Here is a 19,153-nt window from a genome sequence, read left to right as displayed (position 1 = left end):
ACAGTAGATCCTGAATGTTCTCAGCACAAAAAAGAAATTACATGACATGACACAGATGTTAGCGAAAGCCACAGTAGTAATCATCTTACAGTACGTAAGTACCAAAGCAACATTCCTTGTACTCTTTTAATTAACATAATGTTATATGTCAATTACATTATACTAGAGCTAAGGAAAAAAATCAAATTGTGGTATATCCATATAATGGAATACTACTTAGTAACAGAGGCAACAACATGGATCATGCTCAAAGTATTAGGCTGAGTGGAAGAAGCCAGGTGAAAAAGAACATACTAGGTAATTCCATTAACATAAAACTCTAGGAGTTCCCGTCGTGGCGCAGTGGTTAACAAATCCTACTAGGAACCATGAGGTTGTGGGTTCGATCTCTGGCCTTGCTCAGTGGGTTAGGGATCCGGCGTTGCCGTGAGCTGTGGTGTAGGTTGCAGAAGCGGCTCGGATCCCGCGTTGCTGTGGCTCTGGCGTAGGCCAGGGGCTACAGCTCTGATTGGACCCCTAGCCTGGGAACCTCCATATGCTGCAGGAGCGGCCCTAGAATAGGCAAAATAAATAAATAAATAAAAACTCTAGAAAATATAATCTAATCTATACTGAAAGAGAGTAGTTTGGGGGATGCTCAGGAATCTTGGGGTATAGAGAGGAGCTAGGGGAACAGGAGGGATTATAAAAAGGGCCTGAGGAAATTCTAGGGAGTGATGGTTTTCTTCACTACCTGTTAGCTTATTGTGGTAATAGTTTGATAGCATACACTTTTGTTAAAACTAAACTATATACTTTAATCATAGTTTATTGTATGTACCTCAATACACCTGCAAACAAAATACTAATTTCATGTTTCAAAATCTGTAAATGCCTTTAACATTACTTACCTTCTTTGCACTCTTCTTTTTTTTTTTTATCAGCCTGCTGTCTGGCCAACTGCCTATATGAGAAAAATATATTAAATAATTCAAAATAATCGACAATTTAAAATTCTACATTTTATAATACTACAAACTATGATAAAAAATTAAGTCAGCTTGGAGGGCAAATATTTATAGCTACCTAAAAACCACTGAAAAAATAGCTTGAGAATATCTATGCTTATATAAGTTATGGCTAAACAAAAGCTGAGAACCTGCTGTGAAATTCAATGATATACAGTATCGGCAGAGGATGTGGTATCTTCACGGATACCAAAATCCCAGGATGCTCATGTCCCTTAGATAAAATGGCATGGAGTTCCCACTGTGGCACAACAGGATCAGTAGCATCTCCAGAATGCTGGGACGAAGGTTCAATCCCCAGCCTGGCACAGTGGGTTAAGGAGCCGTCATAGGTCACAATGCAGCTTGGAAATGATCCCTGATATGAGAACTCTACATGCCTCGGAACGGCCATATAACCTATGCACATCTTCTTGTATACTTTAAATCATCTTTAAATTACATATAATACCAAATACAATGTAAATTCTATATAAACAGCTACTGGTGAGTGGAAAATTCAAGTTTTGCTTTTTAGAATATTTTTGATCCAGTTGGTTGAATCTATGCATGCAGACCCAGTGGATACAGAGGGCCAACTGTATGCAATGACTCTTAGCTAAACAGAACTAATCAAATCAAACTATTTTACTTAAAGAAATGAAATCCTTAGCTTAAGTATTTAGGTATAACTGAACTAATACGCATTCAGCAAAAATAAGACAATGCGTTTTACACCACAGGATACAGTGGTCCCACATCCTTGAGGAATTTATAACTATACACAGACCTACAAACATGCCAGAGAACTTAGTGACATGTTTAGAACATTCTAAGAATATCTGCTGGCTACAATCTTTACTTAACGTACATTACCATTCCCATGTAGAAACGGTCACATTTGCAAATCACCTATCCCGCATACAAACTGGCATACAGAATCCTGAATTGGAAAGAACACCTCCCAAGGTTTAAAAAAAGTACCCTCCTCTCATCTTTCCCCCCAAATCTATTGCACAAACAAAGCACTATGTCTATTTCTAGGGACTCCATTTTCCATACTAGGTTAGGCTATATCTATTAATCAACCTACATTATCAAGCTATTTGTAAGTGAGCTGGTTATACCCATGGAATTTCAAATATGACACTTTATTTATTTATTTATTTGTCTTTTTGTCTTTTCTAGGCCTGCACCCATGGCATATGGAGGTTCCCAGGCTAGGGGTCGAATTGGAGCTATAGCCACTGGCCTACGCCACATCCACAGCAACACGGGATCCAAGCCGAGTCTGCAACCTACACCACAGCTCACGGCAATGCCGGATCCTTAACCCACTGAGCAAGGCCAGGGATCGAACCCGCAACCTCATGGTTCCTAGTTGGATTCGTTAACCACTGTGCCACGATGGGAACTCCTCAAATACGACACTTTAAAATAAAATGAACCATGAGGTTGTGGGTTGATCCCTGGCCTCGCTCAGTGGGTTAAGGATCTGGCATTGCTGTGAGCTGTGGTGTAGGTCGCAGACATGGCTCGGATCTGGTGTTGCTGTGGCTGTGATGTAAGCTGGTAGCTGTAGCTCCAATTGGACCCCTAGCTTGGGAACCTCCATATGCCGTGGGTGCAGTCCTAAAAAGACAAAAAGACAAAAAAAAAAAAAAAAAAAAAGGAAAAGGAACAAAGGAAACCATCCTATCTGGAAGAGTTAACTCATGTATCCTTATAACAATTTAAGTTATCATAGAGAAGCCACTCTTTCCATACCATGTAGGTCTATCCTTTTATAAAGCAGGTCCCCATTGGAAGCTAGGGACACAAAGATGAAAGCAATACTTTTTTTCCTTTTTTTGTCCTGCGGGGGAAGGGAAACATTTTTTTTCCTTGCAGGAGTTGGTAAACTTTTCCTTAAACAGCTAGATACTAAGTGTTTTTGGCTTGTTAGCTATACAGTCTCTGTCATAAATACTAATACAACTCTAACATTGAAACAGGAAAACAGCCATAGACAGAATGAACGGGCATGGCTGTGTTCCAATGAAACTACTTACAAAAACAGGTGTCTGGACTTTTGTCAACTCCTATGAATTTGATGAAAGCTACTGATCTTTTATCCCTAGGAAACTGCACATATACATACAAGTTTAAACATTATTTCAGAGGTTTCATGTGCCTCCTGAAAACTATGATTACTGAACCCTAGTGAAGAACTCCAGGGCCAAAGAACTATATATCCTGCCTGCAAGGCACAACTACTCAAATCTTTCTGTATTATTCTAACAGTCTTGGTTCTCTGGTCTTGAGCCCAAAATAGATTGAAAAAAATGTGGGGAGGGGGGTAGTTCCCGACATAGCTCAGTGGGTAATGAACCTGACTCAGTGATTAATGACTCAAGTTCGATCCCTGGCCTTGCTCGGTGGGTTAAGGATCTGGCGTTGCTGCAAGCTGTGGTGTAGGTCACAGACACCGCTCAGGTCCCACATTGCTATAGCTGTGGTGTGGGCCAGCAGCTATAGCTCCAATTCTACCCCTAGCCTGGGACCCTCCATATGCTGTGGGTGTGGCCCTAAAAAGACAAAAGACAAAAAAAAAAAAATGTGGGGGGGAATGGATAGACACAGAATGGAAGTATGTAAAGGGATTGATTGGCAAAGGGTCGGGCAAATTGGCAATAAGAAACAGGAAAACTACATAAAACAGAATTCAAAAATACTATAGGCCACTTTATGTAAGTCTTATACAAACAGATCCTGATATTCATCTGATTTTGGGGGGTTTTTGGCCACCCCAAGGCATGCGGAGTTCCCAGGCCAGGGAAGATCCAAGCCACAGTTGCAGCAACCCCAGATCTTTAATCCACTGTGCTGAGCTGGGGATCGAATCTGTATCCAAGAGCTCCAGAGATGCCACCAATTCCAACGCACCACAATAGGAACACCCAGGGAGTTTTTTTTTTTAAAGACAGGAATTCTTCTCCATAAAATACATATAAATGACAGGCCAATGAATACATGAAAAGATATTCAGGAGTTCCCATCGTGGCACAGAGGAAATGAATTTGACTAGCATCCATGTGGACACAGGTTCAATCCCTGGCCTCGTTCAGTGGGTTAAGGATCTGGCATTGTTGTTAGCAATAGCATAGGTCACAGATGCAGGTCAGATCCTGTGTTGCTGTGGCTGTGGTGTAGGCTGGCAGCTGCAGCTCTGATTCGACTCCTAGCCTGGCAACCTCCATATGCCTCGGGTGTGGCCCTCAAAAGACAAAAAAAAAAAAAAAAAAAAAAAAAAAAAAAGGTACAGCTGTTCTGGGCAACAGTTTGGCAGTTCCTCAACATTAAAACAGTTACCATTTAACTTAGCAATTCACTCCTAGGTTAGGTATATACCATATGTCCATATAAAAATTTATAAACCAATGTCACAGCATTATTAATAATAATCCAAAAGGATAAACAATTCAAATGTTCATCAACTGATGAGTGGATAAACAAAATGTGATATATTCATATGATGGAACTTATTTGGTAGCAAAAAAGAATGAAGTGCTGATAGATACAATACAAACAACCTTCAAAATACACCAGGTAAAAGAAGCCAGACACAAAAGGCCACATATTATATGATTCCATGTGTATGAAATGTCCAGAATAGGCAAATCCACAAAGACAGAAAGTAGATGCATGGCTCCCAAGGAGCCAGGCATGGGGGGATAATGGCCATAGGGGTTCTTTCTGGGGTGATGAAAATGTTTGAAATTAGACAGCAATGGTTGCACAATATCACAAATATTTTACAACCACTGAATTGTACACTTTATTTATTTATATTTTGCTTTTTAGGTCTGCACCACAGCATATGGAGGTTCCCAGGCTAGGGGTCAAATCAGAGATACAGCTGCCAGCCTACACCACAGTTACAGTAACTTGGGATCAGACCCGCGTCTGCAAACTACACCACAGCTCACGGCAACGCCGGACCCTTAACCCACTAAGCAAGGCCAGGGATTGAACCTGCATCTTCATGGATCCTAGTCGGGTTCGTTAACTGCTGAACCATGAAGGGAACTCCAAAATTATATACTTTAAAATCATGAAATGTATGATATGTGAATTATACTTCAATAAATTATTTTAAATTAATAAAAGTATAGGAATTCAATATATCTTAGAAGGAATCCAATTTAAAAATACAAAGTCGCTCATCTTTAAATCAAGATTTAAAAAATGTTTACTACACTCCTTTAATACCTTTCGAGCATAAAGCCTAGCACAATGTTTTACAAACCTGAATAACATACGGAGCTTTTGAAAGCAAAGACTTGGAGGATTTCCAACATTGTTTTGTTATGACTACCTATAAGCCAAACTAAATATAAATTCATTTAAGTTTTATACAAATATAAACTATAAAAACAACTACCAAAAAATACATTAACAGAAGACACTGGAGTTTTAGCTGAAACAAAATAACCATTTGCTGTGTCAATGTGGTTCAGACTGCTGTTGGTTTCTGTTAAGTTTGGCATGTTATGTATCACCTTTGTTTTGTATCATGACTCAATGTATCCACTTTAAGTGCTCCAAACCTTCATTTGAACTGCATGTCATAGCATAACAGTTTTCTCTTGGAAACAGATACACTGTTTATGTATTAAGTAAGATCAGAGTCAGTTCTTACATGGTGAACCCCAGAGATAACTAAAGCAGTACTACTTGGTGCCCATTCTAAGCAAAAAGGTAGGGCCTGAAATTTTATGGCTATTCTCTATAAGGAAGCAATTTGGATGATACAGAATGTTTATTTTTAATTCAGATCATGAATCTTTTTTTTTTTTTTTTTTTGGCCCCCCTGTGGCATATAGAGTTTCTGCACCAGGGATTAGATCTGAGCCACAGTTGTGACCTACACAGCCGTGGCAACATGGGATCCTTAAACTACTCTGCCAGGCCAGGGATCAAACCAGCGTTCCAGCACTCCAGAGACACTGCCAATCCCATTGCCCCACAGCAGGAACTTCCAAAACATGAATCTTTAAATTCTCATAGAATTTTAAGTCATGGACCCCACCCACCCCAAGAAGACTTCGAGTTTCAGAAATACCAGGGTAGCTTTTTTTTTCTTTAGGGCTGCACCTGTAGCATACCGAAGTTCCCAGAGGTCAAGTCAGGGCTGTAGCTGCAGGTGTAGCCACATCTGCGATCTATGCCGCACCCTGCAGCAATGCCAGATCCTTATCCCACTAAGCAAGGCCAAGGATCGAACCTGTATCCTCATGGATACCAGTTGGGTTCTTAACCTGCTGAGCCACAATGACAACTCCCAGAAATACTGGGGTAGCTTAAATTGTATTTCACTGATTCTAAAAATTGTACATTTTCTCCCCATTTTAACATCTCTGAAATTGAGATGTCTCCTAGAACTGAGAGGATGTCATAATCTAACTTGCAGTGTTTTTTTCTTTCTGTCTCACAAAATAATGTTGTGTGTTTCAACAGCTGTTGCTACCTTGGAATCCATGAAATACTGTAGTAGCCTCTTCATAAATAGTGGGTAAAATAAGATACAGATTTAAATACATATAATAAAAGACCAATTAAATAATTGAAAAAATAACAGTAACAAAAAACAGACTTAAAAGGGCACAACCTCACTTTTCTGGAAAATCAGCTACACAAAAAGAGAATCAAAATTCTATTTGAGAGAAGAGAGTTCTGGTTTTCAAAGTCATTATAAGTAAATTCTTTATGAGAAGAACATAAAAACAATTATTTCATCAAACGAATTTTACTCTAATTTGTACCTCCTCCCAATTTATGTTAAGCCCCACCAAAATGGAAAGAAAAGTGAAGATTTTGAGCTAATTAAAGTTAGATTTAAATTTTCTCTGGACCAAACAAACCCAAGTTCCATTAAGTACCTACTACCTAATTCACAGAGTATTAAAATGGGATTCATAACACCTACCTCGGGGTCCTTGAGAAACGAAATTTAAGTATGTATAAGGCACCCAGTCCAGTTGAACAAGTGAAAATAAAAATCATGCTCTTAACTCCTATGTGAAGACAGTTTTAGAAGCATACCAACACAGAGGTATTCATAAATGATTTAGAACTGATGAAAACTTGATAGTAATCAGAAATATTACTACTGTTTTAAATAAAGACTTTTTATAAACTATGAAGCAGAACCACATATCACAAGTAAGTTTACAGGCATAAAGTCTTTATAGATTACTTAAGTACTCAGAACTGATCCTGTATCAACCAAACAGGTCAGCTGCACTCACACATAACACAGATAGTATTTTTGAACAAGAAAACAAAAACAAACCTGACATTAAATTTTTAATTCAATAATATTCATTTGCGGCAATTTCTTTTCAAATAAATTTTTTCTACAACCTGACTACTGATGACCAGTCAAGAATACTCTTAAAAATTAAAGGCAAACCCTAAATTATTGCTTTCAAATTATTTTAGTTAGCATTCAAGCATCTTGCATTACCTTGTAAAATGCCTGCCATTAGCATGCTTCTCCGTTATTTCCATATTCTTATCGAAACTAGAATCTGAAGAATTCTGTGCATTTTTTCTCAAAGACCTTAAAGCACGTGTCCGCTGATAAGTTTCAACTTCCTTAACTGAAGACCCATCCTTTAAAAAAAAAATTAAGAAAGCCATCTAAGTTTTTCTTCAGTCAAATCCCAAGTTAAATTCCCAAGATTTCTGATTACAAGTTCGTAACAACTGCTTCTGGTGCAGTACCATTTTTGTATCTCTTCAACAAACTATAAAAATTAATATCTAAAATAATCATTGTAAGGTAAACAAATATCAGCAATGTCTACGAAGTGACTAATACGATTTATTGATGTTTATAGTTTAACAAGTAGTCTAGAGGGTGAAATTTTTCTACCACTGATCAAGAGTTGTAATAGTTCACAACAGTAGGTATGCCTTTATTTTAAGGCTACAGCAATTAGAAAGATAGACGCACACATACACCATTGTCTGCCATGCAACCTTTGGCAGCAACCTTAAAATAACTAGACAATCAGAATTATGATTTTGGCTTGGATGACATAAAGGAGTTAATACCATCTCACACAATTTCACCCAGATAATTTAACAACTCAATTTAAAGACTGTTTAGGCCTGTTAATCTGTTATAAAAACCACAGAGCTCTATTTATTTCTGCTCAACAGATTAGAGGCTAAGTTAGTGGGTTGGTTTATGAGCTGGAGAGGTTCCATCATAAAGTATTCAAAATTTCATATATGGCCCTTTGAAATCATATAAAAGATACTTATATATTAGAAGAGAAGGAAAATGTACCTAACAGCTCTATAATCCCATGCCTTACTACTCTAAAAATGTATAATTTTAGAAAAACAGGCAGTTTTGTTTTTTTTTTTTTTAAATGTAACATTAGTGTCCCACCATGGTCCTTAAGCTGGCTTTACTTGGTCATTTCATCACGTTTTTATTAAGATAGTCTGCCATTTAATTTTGTTTCAGGGAGAACATTTGAGTGGTTCACAAGTAAGGACATTTATACCATGAGGATCTGTGTAAGAATCAGACAGGTACTTCATAAGGTATTAAGTGATGTGTATGATTTGTCATCATTTTTATCAGTGTACCTATATTTAAGGATGTTTGAGAAAAGAATATCTACACATTTTGGTAGGTGTATTATTTTGAAAATGGATACCTACATCTTAAATGGGTGTAGTGCAATATAAGACTTTCCAAGGAAAACTGTAAGGGTATCTATTTCCAGTTTCTCAGTTTCCATATGTACTTTTCTTAAAAATACCTGAGAAGGCACCCTAACCAAGGCATCCTCTTTCATTTACCTTTCTCCCATTTTACAAAACAAAAGTCATGTCTCTTACTTTTTCTGAATCTTACTATTGTGGACTGCTTCAAGGCATTAAAAAAAAACCTTCATAAAGCCAAATAAAGAAAAACATTAATGTAGGTGTTAAGAAATTGAATGGCTAAACTAGGCAACAAATCCTTTCCTTTGTTAGGTGGTTTCCAATTCTCTGCTTTCAACAAAATTGAAAGGAGACCTAATCAAGCTAAGAGACCATTAAAAATGTTTGGCAAGTGATTTTCTGCATATAAGCCAGAAAACCTGAGTGGCACTACAAAGAAAACTCCTTTCATTACTATCTACTTACTTATATGAACAATGTCTCTCAGTGCTTAAATTTATAAAAACAATGAAACTGATGCCAAAGCACTGTCTTCAGCAATAAATAAGATTCACCCATAGATACACTAACTGGGGGGGGGGGGGAGATTTCAACTATATGAAATCCTAAGAAAATGGTATTTCCCATGTTTAATCATTTTTAATCGATATAGGTACTTTTTTATTGTTTTTACCACTTGAATATTAATAAGTATAATACATTAATAAATTAAATTTTATTTTTGGAGTTTTATCATCATGGAAAAGTAGAAAAAATTCAAATTTTGTTTTATAAGTATAAAAGGATAATAAATGACTTTCAAGCATAAAAATATATCAAGATAAAGTGCTGTGGATTTAATACAAATTAAAAGAAGAAAAAAGAATCAAGGTAAACTTTCTGATGTTACAAGAGCTTGTTCCTGTATTATTTTTTAATGTATCAAGACAGGTATCAAATAACTGGTTTTTAGATTCCAGGGGACACTTAGAAAACTCTAATGTAATAGTTATAGTTTTATTTTATTTTTAATTTTTATTTATTTATTTGTTTATTTATTGCTTTTTTAAGGCCCACACCTGCAGCATACGGAAATTCCCAGGCTAAGGGGCCAACTGGAGCTGCAGCTGCAGGCCTACACCACAGCCACAGCAACACCAGATCCTTAACCCACAGAGTAAGGTCAGGGATCAAACCCTCATCCTCATGGATACCAGTCAGGTTCATAACCCTCTGAGCTTCCATTATAGTTACAAAAGGAACTTCCATTATAGTTTTACTTTTTTAACATCAACAACAAAAGATGACAGAAATCATCTTCTTTGTAAGTATTTAAACCTATGCAGGGGTGGAGGGGGGAAGACTTTAGATGACAGCTTAAAAATGACAGCTTAAAAAGTTAATCAGAATTTCAAAAGAAAACATAGGGGAAAACTTTCATATGACAATGGATTTGGTAACGATTTCTTAGGACACCAAAAATATAGACAACAAAAGAAAAAATAGCTAAGTTGGACTTAAAAGTTTTGTACAAAGGACATCATCAATAGAGTGAAATGGAAACCCACAGAAGAGAACATACTTGTAAGTCATGTAAAGGACAAAGGACTGATACCCATAATACATAAAGAACTTCTGTATTTTAACAACAAAAGATGGGCAAAAGATTTGAGTAGATATTTCAGTAAAGAATATGTACAAATGGCTAATACACACATGAAAAGATGCTCAACACAATAATCATAAGGAAATGCAAATCAAACAAAATGAGATACCACTTCACACTCATTAGGATGGCTATTACCAAAAAAGCCCAGAAACTAAGCGTTGGCAAAGATGTGGAGAAACTGGAACCCTTGTGTGTTACAATGGTACAGACACTGTGAAAAATGATATGGCAATGGCTCAAAAAATTAAACACAGAATTGCCATATGATCCAGCAATGTTGCTTTTGGATATATACTCAAAAGAAGTGAAAGCAGGGACCTAAACAGATATATGAACATACATATTCATAGCAGCATATTCACAAGAGCCAAAAGTTGGAAGCAATTCTAGTGTTCATCAACAAATGGATAAATAAATATACATATGTGTACTTATATGTATGTATATAGGACATACAATGCAATATTATTCAGTATTAAAAATAAATACCCTGGCCCAGGAAACCCATATGCCACAGGGCAGCCAAAAATGAAAAAAGGAAATAACATGGATAAACCTTGAATATATTATGCTAAGTAAAGTAAGCCAGTCACAGAAGTACAGATACTGTATGTTTCCTCTTATGAGGCTCCATTGTACTTTTAGAGACAAAAAGTACAATGATAGTTGCCAGGGGCTGGGAGGAGGGAAAAATGAAGAATTAGTATTTAATAATAGGCAGAGTTTCAGTTTTGGAAGATGAAAAATTCTGGAGATGGAGGGTGGTGATGGTTGTAGAACAATGTGAATGTACTTAATGTTGTAGAACTGTACACTTAAAAAACGGTTAAAGTGATAAGTTTTATGTTACCTGTATTTTATTACAATAAAAATAGTAAATATCCCCATGTTCCTGGGGATAATTTTTAAAAAGTTTGTTTTCATAGGAAAAAAGAAAGGAGGGGGGGTTGCTAAATATTGGGAAAAAAGATTCCCTGAAAAGCTTGGAATATTTAATCTTTTTTTTTTGGCCATATCTAAGGCATGTGAAAGCTGATCACACCCACACCAAATGAGCCACCTAAGTCACTGCAGTCACAATGCAGGGTCCCTAACTGCTGATACTTAACTGCTGGCCACAAGGAAAATCTTGGAAGTGGTCTAAGTGACTCTTTGATTCGCATAGTGAGGGGCTTAGTTCATTCTCCCTAAATAAACACTTAGTATCAGAAAAGACTATCCTTAACAACATGGAGAAAAAAATAAAACAGGTTTTTGGGGAATCACCTACGTAGAGGCACTCAATGGGGAATTTTAAAATATCAATAACTTCAGAAAATGTTTTTTTATAAAAGCAATATAAAAATCAAAGCAACATGTGCCCATTAAATGGAAAAAAGAAGAAATGAACAAGGATGAAACTGTCACCCTTAATTCTAGCTATGCGCAGACAACTACTGTTAACCTTTTGGTGCATAAACAATTCTTTTCTTATGCAAATATATTTACACAATTTCTAAATTGGGATATTATTTATGCTTTGTAACTTTTTTCAAGGAATACAACCATTTGCCCATATCATGAACTATTATTCTAAAAATCTTTTTCTTTTTTTTTTCTTTCATTTTTCAGGGCCACATCCGAGGCATATGGATGTTCCCAGGCTAGGGGTCAAATCTAAGCTGTAGCCACTGGTCTACACCACAGCCACAGCAGCAACGCCAGATCCGAGCCATGTCTGTAACCTACACGGCGGCAACACCAGATCCTTAACCCACTGAGCAAGGCCAGGGATCGAAACTGCAAGCTCATGTTCCTAGTCGGATTCGTTTCCACTGTGCCACAACGGGAACTCATAAAAATCTTTTAATATAAAGGAATAGTATTCCAGCCATTACATGAATCTACTTAACAAACTGCTTAATGTATTATGTTTAGGTTATCTGCAATTTTCTGGTGTGTTATAAATGCCTCAAGATGAATTATCTTGTGTACATCTCATTTTGCTAAAGAAACTAAAACTGTTATCAAATCCAACTCAGTTTAATATAGCTAATCAAATAACTCTCGAAGTAAGTTTAACACCAACTATTAACCAAAAGTTAACCCTGGAGGATAGAAAGGAGAACTTCCACTGTCTATTTTTCACATTTTCACCAACATGTATTACCAGAAAAAAATTTCCTAAGAAGTGAAAAAGAGAAAACACCATGTGAAAACTAAATCTAGAGATGGAGTCATTTATTCTTTCGCTAAAATCTACTTCAATATTGAGAGCACTGATTGTTCTTAAAAGTGAAATTTTAAAAGAAGAAAAAAATATATTTCATTAGCTTTTAAGTCTGCTGTAATTTTTCAGAATCAGTAAGTTAGTACAGGGAGCATGCAACAACAACAAAAGTTTTTCCCTGAAGTAGACAACTGAAAAACAGAAATATTCTGATGTTAGTTTTCCACAAAAGATCAAGCTTATTAAAGATTTAATTCATGACAAAATATGTATGGGAGTCATACTGGTTGAGTCAATTCAAGCATCAATTCAACAAATTAGGTTTAAATAGGATTTTAAAAAATTTTTATTGAAGTATAATTGATTTAAACAGGTTTTTTAAAATCATAGTTATGATACCAACACAAAATGTATTCATCCAGACTTAGGGCTTCTTGCAAACAGCAGCACTATATCCTATTGTAAAAAGTATTCACATTATACCCAGGATAGTGGGGATAGCCTTTCTCAGGTTGTCTTTAAATACTGGTGTGGTCAATTACTCACAATTACTCCACTTGTTCCAGCAATTCGGTTTCCAACTCTACAACTCTTTCAGAAGGTCTAAAACTATCTCCCAATAGCTAGATCCAATGGCCTATTTTACCTCAGTGGTGTCTATGGAGTTGTTTATTCCCTTCTTTGATCCTTTGTTTATGTGACACTCTTTATTTTTTTTAAACCTAATTCATCCTCTTCTCACCCTTAAAGTCATTGCTCCAGATGTTAAATATTTTTGTGTTTTGATATGTTTTGTCTTCAAGGATTTAACTATCACCCTATATAGGTGACTCCCAAAGAAAAACAGTCCTAACCTCTCGTCAAACTCATATTCCCAAAGGTGTATAGCTTACCTCTTCAGCTGGGAATAACACTTCCTCCCTCCTTGTATCTAAACAACTCTCAGACCCCTTTTTCTCTCCATGCCTCCTAGTATCACCTTAATTTAGGCTCTAGTTCTGGTCTATTGTGGTAATAACATACTAATTAAGAACCCAAATTCTTAAAGATAGACTGCCTAAGATTGTCACTTAGAGCTGTATAATCTTGTCCAAGTTACAAAGAGACCTTAGTTCCCATATGTATAATGAGGATAATATATTAATAATAATAAAGTTGTTATGCTCCAATTAAAAATTAAAAATATTAATTTTTGGAAAACAAAATAATAATATTTTGTGTATGCATATTGGGTACTTGCCTGGAATGTAGCAAGTGCTATAAAAGTCGTGCCTATTAGTATTACAATCTTTTTTTTTTTTTTTTGGTATATGGAGCTTCCAGGCCAGTGATTAGATTTGAGTCGTAGCTTGATCTACACCACAGCTGTGCCAACACCAGATCCTCAACCCACTGTGCCAGGCCAGGGACAGAACCTGAGACCCAGAGCTCCAAAGATGTGCCAATCTCGTGGGGCCACAGTGAGGACTCCAGTATTACAATCTTTTAACTGGTCTTCCAAACTCAGATTTGTTGACTACAATCCTTCCTAAACACTATCTGATTAAATCCCTGTTCTAAAAGTTGCAACTTCTAAGCCTAAAATCAAGGGCCAGTCTAACACAAACTTACAAAAATGGACTGTTATTCTCCAAAAACAAGTAAACTCCCTCAAATGAAGAGTAGCCATGTCACTCAACTCCAGGAAGATTCTAACATGTGGCAATTCATTGCCACATGTTAGAATCTCTCTATCCATGCCTTGTGATACTTCACTGAGCTATACATTTTTCATTTCTGTGCTGATATGCTCCAAGTTTTAAAAAAATCTCTCATACGTTATATATTATCAGTTTGGGATATCTTTCCAGACCTCTAAATAAACACACACACAATTTTTTTTTTTAAGTACGTTCTAGGAGTTCCCTAGTAGCACAGTGGGTGAATGAGCCAGTGCTGTCACTGCAATAGCTTGGATCAATGCCGTGGTGTGGGCTGAATCCCTGGCTTGGGATCTTCCATATGCCATGGATGTGACCCCCCAAAAAAATTGTTTTTAAGTACTTTCTACATACTACAGAGTGTTTTATTTTACCTAACATACAGAATAAATATGTACATAAACACAACCCAAAAGTAATGTACAATTACCACCAAGAAACCCCTACTATCCATCCTGAAGGGTCTCCTTCAGCTTGAGAAACAACCCTAAATTTAACAAATCAAAGAGCCCCAGACCTGTGAATGCAGAGAAATAGACAATGGCAAACCTGATTCTGGAGGAAACTTTTAAGGTAGGAAGAAAATAAAAAGTTTAAAAAACAAAGAAACAAATTTTAAACAAAATATTTTCAGGAAATCCATACAAGTCAGGGGAAAAAAAAACCTTAAGCCCAACTAAGTGAGATCATATTCAAAATGTAAAAGTAAAATGGAGTTAAAAAATAGATAACTATAGGGGTCTTCAGAACTTGAAGATAAGGTTGGCCTCCAAGATGAGATGAAGGAAAATACAAGTTAATGAATTAATCTGAATAAATCCAACCATTTAAAAAGAACCGAGGAGGGAGTTCCCGTCATGGCTCAATGTTTAACTAATCCGACTAGGAACCATGAGGTTGTGGATTCAATCCCTGGCCTTGCTCAGTAGGTTAAGGATTCGGTGTTGCTGTGAGCTGTGGTGTAGGTTGCAGACACGGCTCGGATCTGGCGTTGCTGTGGCTGTGGTATAGGCCAGCAGCTACAGCTCCGATTAGACCCCTGGCCTGGGAACCTCCATATGCCGAGGGAGCAGCCCCAGAAATGGCAAAAAGAAAAAAAAAGAAAAAAGAAAAGAAAATAAAAGGAACCGAGGAGGTTCCCTGGTGGCCCAAGTTTAAGGACTTGGCATTGTCATTATTGTGGCTTGGGAACTTTCACAAGCAGTGCACATGGCCATAAATAAATATAAAAAGAATCTACCATAAGAAACACTCTGTCAATAAATGAGTGAATTAAAAAAAAATGTGTGAATGAGGAGACTGAGAAATACCCAAATACAATGAGGGTGGATAAAAGAGTTACATTTCTGAAACACATGACTAATGTCAAAAGCAAGCTATAGTCAAGTCAAATGTATAGAATGTAAAGTCCCCAAATGAGAAAATATTCCAATCACAAAGTATGTTTCATTTGGGTATTAATGGACTTTGTTAGTATGAATACATAACCCCCCAAGATCCAATCCATGCTGCCTAAATAACCTTCTGATTATAATTAGTTCTACAGAGGATTTATGGCTCAAAAAGGCATAACTTCTACTGGAAATCCTAGCCAGGAAGAAAAATCTTTCCTACCCTACAACAATCGCTAATTGCTCAACCACCACACACACATATATGGCAAGACAATCAACAAAATTATTTATTATGTACCTACTACACTCTAGGTGCTAATAAATACACAGCTAAATAAAAGGTCAAAATCCAAATCCCTATGGAGTTACATTCTGATTGGCCAAGATAAAAATATTTTTAAAACAGCAAACTTTAGAATACTTAGAAGGTCATAAGTGCTGGGAACATAAAACAAAGAGGGCTGTCAACGAGTGGTTTGTAATTTTAAATAGGGTGTCAGGGTAAGTCACTGTAAAGGTAAAGTAATGGCTCATGGATATCCAGGGAATCCCAATACCCCAACATAAAGAAGAGCAAGGGCAAAGACCTTGGGATTCAGGAGCAGCTAGGCCATAAGGGCTAGAATAGACTAGGTTTTGCAAAACAGAGAACGGAAGACAACGTCATCATAAATGGAAGGGGACAAGAAGGTAGAGGGTTGCTCTTCAACTTTCAAACTTTTAGGGAATTTTGAGCAGAGAAGCAATCAATTATTTGACTTTTTAATTCATTTTTTATTAAAATTACTTCAAATACTTGTTTTATTTATTATTTTTGCTTTTTACGGCCGCAGGTGGAGCATAGAGATCCCAGGCTAAGGGTCAAATCGGGGCTACAGCTGCCAGTCTACACCACAGCCACAGCAATGCCAGGTCCAAGTGCATCTTCGACCTACACTGTAGCACATGGCAACGCCAGATCCTTAACCCACGGAGGGGGCCCAGGGATCAAACCTACATCCTCGTGGACACTAATCCGGCTAGTTCCCAATGAGCCACAAGGGGAACTCCTGTTTTAACTTTTAAGAAGATCACTCTGTAACCTACACAGAGAACTGATTTTTGGGGGAGGAGGGCATTACAAAAATAAGGGTAGAAAATAGGGAGGCCAGTCAAGAATCTATTTTAATGATCCAGACAAGAGATAATGGCTTGAACCAGCAAGGCCAACAATGGAAAAGCTGAGAAGTGGTCAGATTCTGAATATATTCTGAAAGACAACAGAATTTGCTACTATGAACCAAGAGAGGAGTTGAAGATGACTTAAGATTTTTAGCCTGAAGAACTGAAAAGATGGAGTGGCCATTAAAACTGACTGGTCTAAACAGCTGACAACGACTGAGTACTATTAGCTAAGTGTTCAGCTAATTTCCTTACATGCATGACAACATTTAATTCTCACTACCCATGTGGTTAAGTATCCCCTACTTTTATGAAGTATAGAAACCCCCTGATTACCAGTAGGTTAAGATTCAGAACTAATAGTGGTTTTAAGCACCTATGTTACTTAACCAGTATTCAGTACATCATTACAGTCACAGAATCCAGCACTGTCCTGAGGATAACAAGCACTCAATATTTACCGAAATACTCAGCTCTTTCGAACACAGGTTAATAAGTCAAGTGACCGAGTTCACTGAACAAGTGTCTGCCTCTCAGATCTCTAACAACTTGTGCCTGTGATTGAGAAACACATCCTAAGAGTCAGGAAATTATTTGTTTTTTCAATTCGGATCACAATTTCAGAAACTGAATGAACTCTTTCATTCCCTCAGTAGAGGAACAACTAGCATGTGGGGGGGGGGCTCTAAAAAAAGATACTGACAACTGATTTCATACAGCGATCACTCTCTTACCTATGTTTTGTCACTCTCTCCCACCACACAAACCTCCCCTTGGCCTCTTATTCTGGCTTCCCAGTTCTAACTCTCTCTCTGGTCCTATTTTTCCCAACCCCATGCCCACTTCCCTATAACAGAACTAGACTACTTCCTGCTGCCTTAACTTTGCTAGTCTTGCTTCCTCAATTTCTCTAACCTTTTGTTAACGCTGTCCCCTCCACCCGCGGAAGGGGAGGTGGAGGGACTCTCTCCCTCAGCCTTAAATCTACCAAACATTCCACCTGTACCTCAGACCCAGAAGAAGCACTTCTTTCAAGGAGACCTACTGCTCCACCTCCTTGGAATCCTTACAGACCTTGCTTATGACTGGAGTATGAAATAACAGAAAGAGAAAGGTTGTGTAGGCAGAAAATCCAAGTTCCAGTTTTAGATCTATCACTTACTGGGTACCTCGAGGCTGTTTTTTTCATCTGTGAGATTCATATCACAACTCTCCATTCTCATGGAGCTGCTAGGAGGCTTAAGTGAAGATGTACCTGAAATGTCGCTCTCCATCCCTGCACATTACGCAACCTGGTATTATTCATTGCGTTCTGATTACCGAACCTCTCTTAGATCGTAAATGAAAGTCAGGGAACCTGAGTCACACTCTTTCTATCTGCCGCGGCCTCTAAAACATGTCACGCATACAGTAAGCGCTCAGTACAGGCGTGTGGCTCGCGATTCCTGCGAACCTAAAGCCGGAGCCTGGGAGATTGGTTAGGGAGGTGTGTGAGCTGGGGGCGGGGCAGCCCCCAACTCAAGGGTTGGCCTCCAAGTGCACTTGGCCTCCGGGGAGCTCGGGTTTCCTCTGGCGTAAAAGTAGGTAGTAACCAACGGCTTAGCCCTCCTGCAATCTGCCCCATCTCTTCGCCCACCCCACACCTCCTCGGGCTCCGATCTTGAAAAGCCTTCCATTTTACTTGTCCTCGACAACACTCCTCCCAACACGCCTCTTCTCTCCCCGCGCCAACTGTCACCAGGACCGCCCACCCCACCCCCAGGCTCCACCGGGCACCAGGCAGACAGTCCCCCAGGCCCGACCGGGCACCAGGCAGACAGTCCCCCAGGCCCGACCGAGGGGCCTGCCCCAGGCCGGTACTCACGCCCGCGGCGGCCGCGGTGACCGCGGACTGCTCAGCGGCGCCGGCCGAGCGGAGCCGCCTCCGGCCGATCTGCTCCAGACTGAGGAACTCGTTGGACAGGTCCAAGGAGTCCGTGGCCGAGGCGGCGGGGTGGCTGTGCAGCTCCAGGCTGCTGCGGAGGACCACCATCTTCTCTCCCTCTTCCGCAGAGCGTCCGCGGCGGGAGACGGACCCGATACTGGGAAACAGCCGCTCAGGCGCTTCCGCGCTCCGAATTCTGGCGCCACAAGCTGCGCGCGGGTGGCCGCAGCGCGCGCACTCGGAATCCCTCCGCCTCCTGTTCCGCCCACGCGGCCACTCTACGTCGGCGGGCTCGAAACTTTCCCCACATCTATAGAGCGAAGGACTTTGGGCCGAATTTGAAGAGAGCCCGCACGGATAGTGTGGACGACCTGAGCGGACAGTGAGCAGAAACCGCTGACTT

The 19,153-nt window shown here is 38.7% G+C and overlaps 1 protein-coding gene across 3 annotated transcripts in view; it reads right to left on the bottom strand.

The window, feature by feature from the left end:
• The window catches only part of ATAD2 (ATPase family AAA domain containing 2), a 68,767-nt gene extending 49,819 nt beyond the window's left edge, over positions 1-18,948 (bottom strand). For all 3 annotated transcript variants that reach the window (XR_002343117.2, XR_014843389.1, XM_001926030.8), the window contains exons 1-3: positions 18,691-18,948; positions 7,495-7,643; positions 891-943 (exon numbers count right to left, since the gene is read on the bottom strand). Coding sequence is in view for 1 of the 3 variants with exons in the window: in XM_001926030.8 (XP_001926065.6) it covers positions 891-943; positions 7,495-7,643; positions 18,691-18,858 (370 nt within the window). In the remaining 2 variants the exon portion in view is untranslated. The remainder of the gene's footprint in view (positions 1-890; positions 944-7,494; positions 7,644-18,690) is intronic.
• Between the last annotated feature and the right edge of the window lie 205 nt (positions 18,949-19,153).

Source organism: Sus scrofa, chromosome 4 (genome assembly GCF_054392235.1).
Source record: "Sus scrofa isolate SSC_HxYL_T2T_F1_AM1 chromosome 4, Sscrofa_HxYL_maternal_Yorkshire_Landrace_v2.0, whole genome shotgun sequence".
Taxonomy (NCBI): domain Eukaryota; kingdom Metazoa; phylum Chordata; class Mammalia; order Artiodactyla; family Suidae; genus Sus; species Sus scrofa.
The sequence above is the reverse complement of the archived record's forward strand: the minus strand, read 5'-3'. Positions and strand labels throughout refer to the sequence as shown.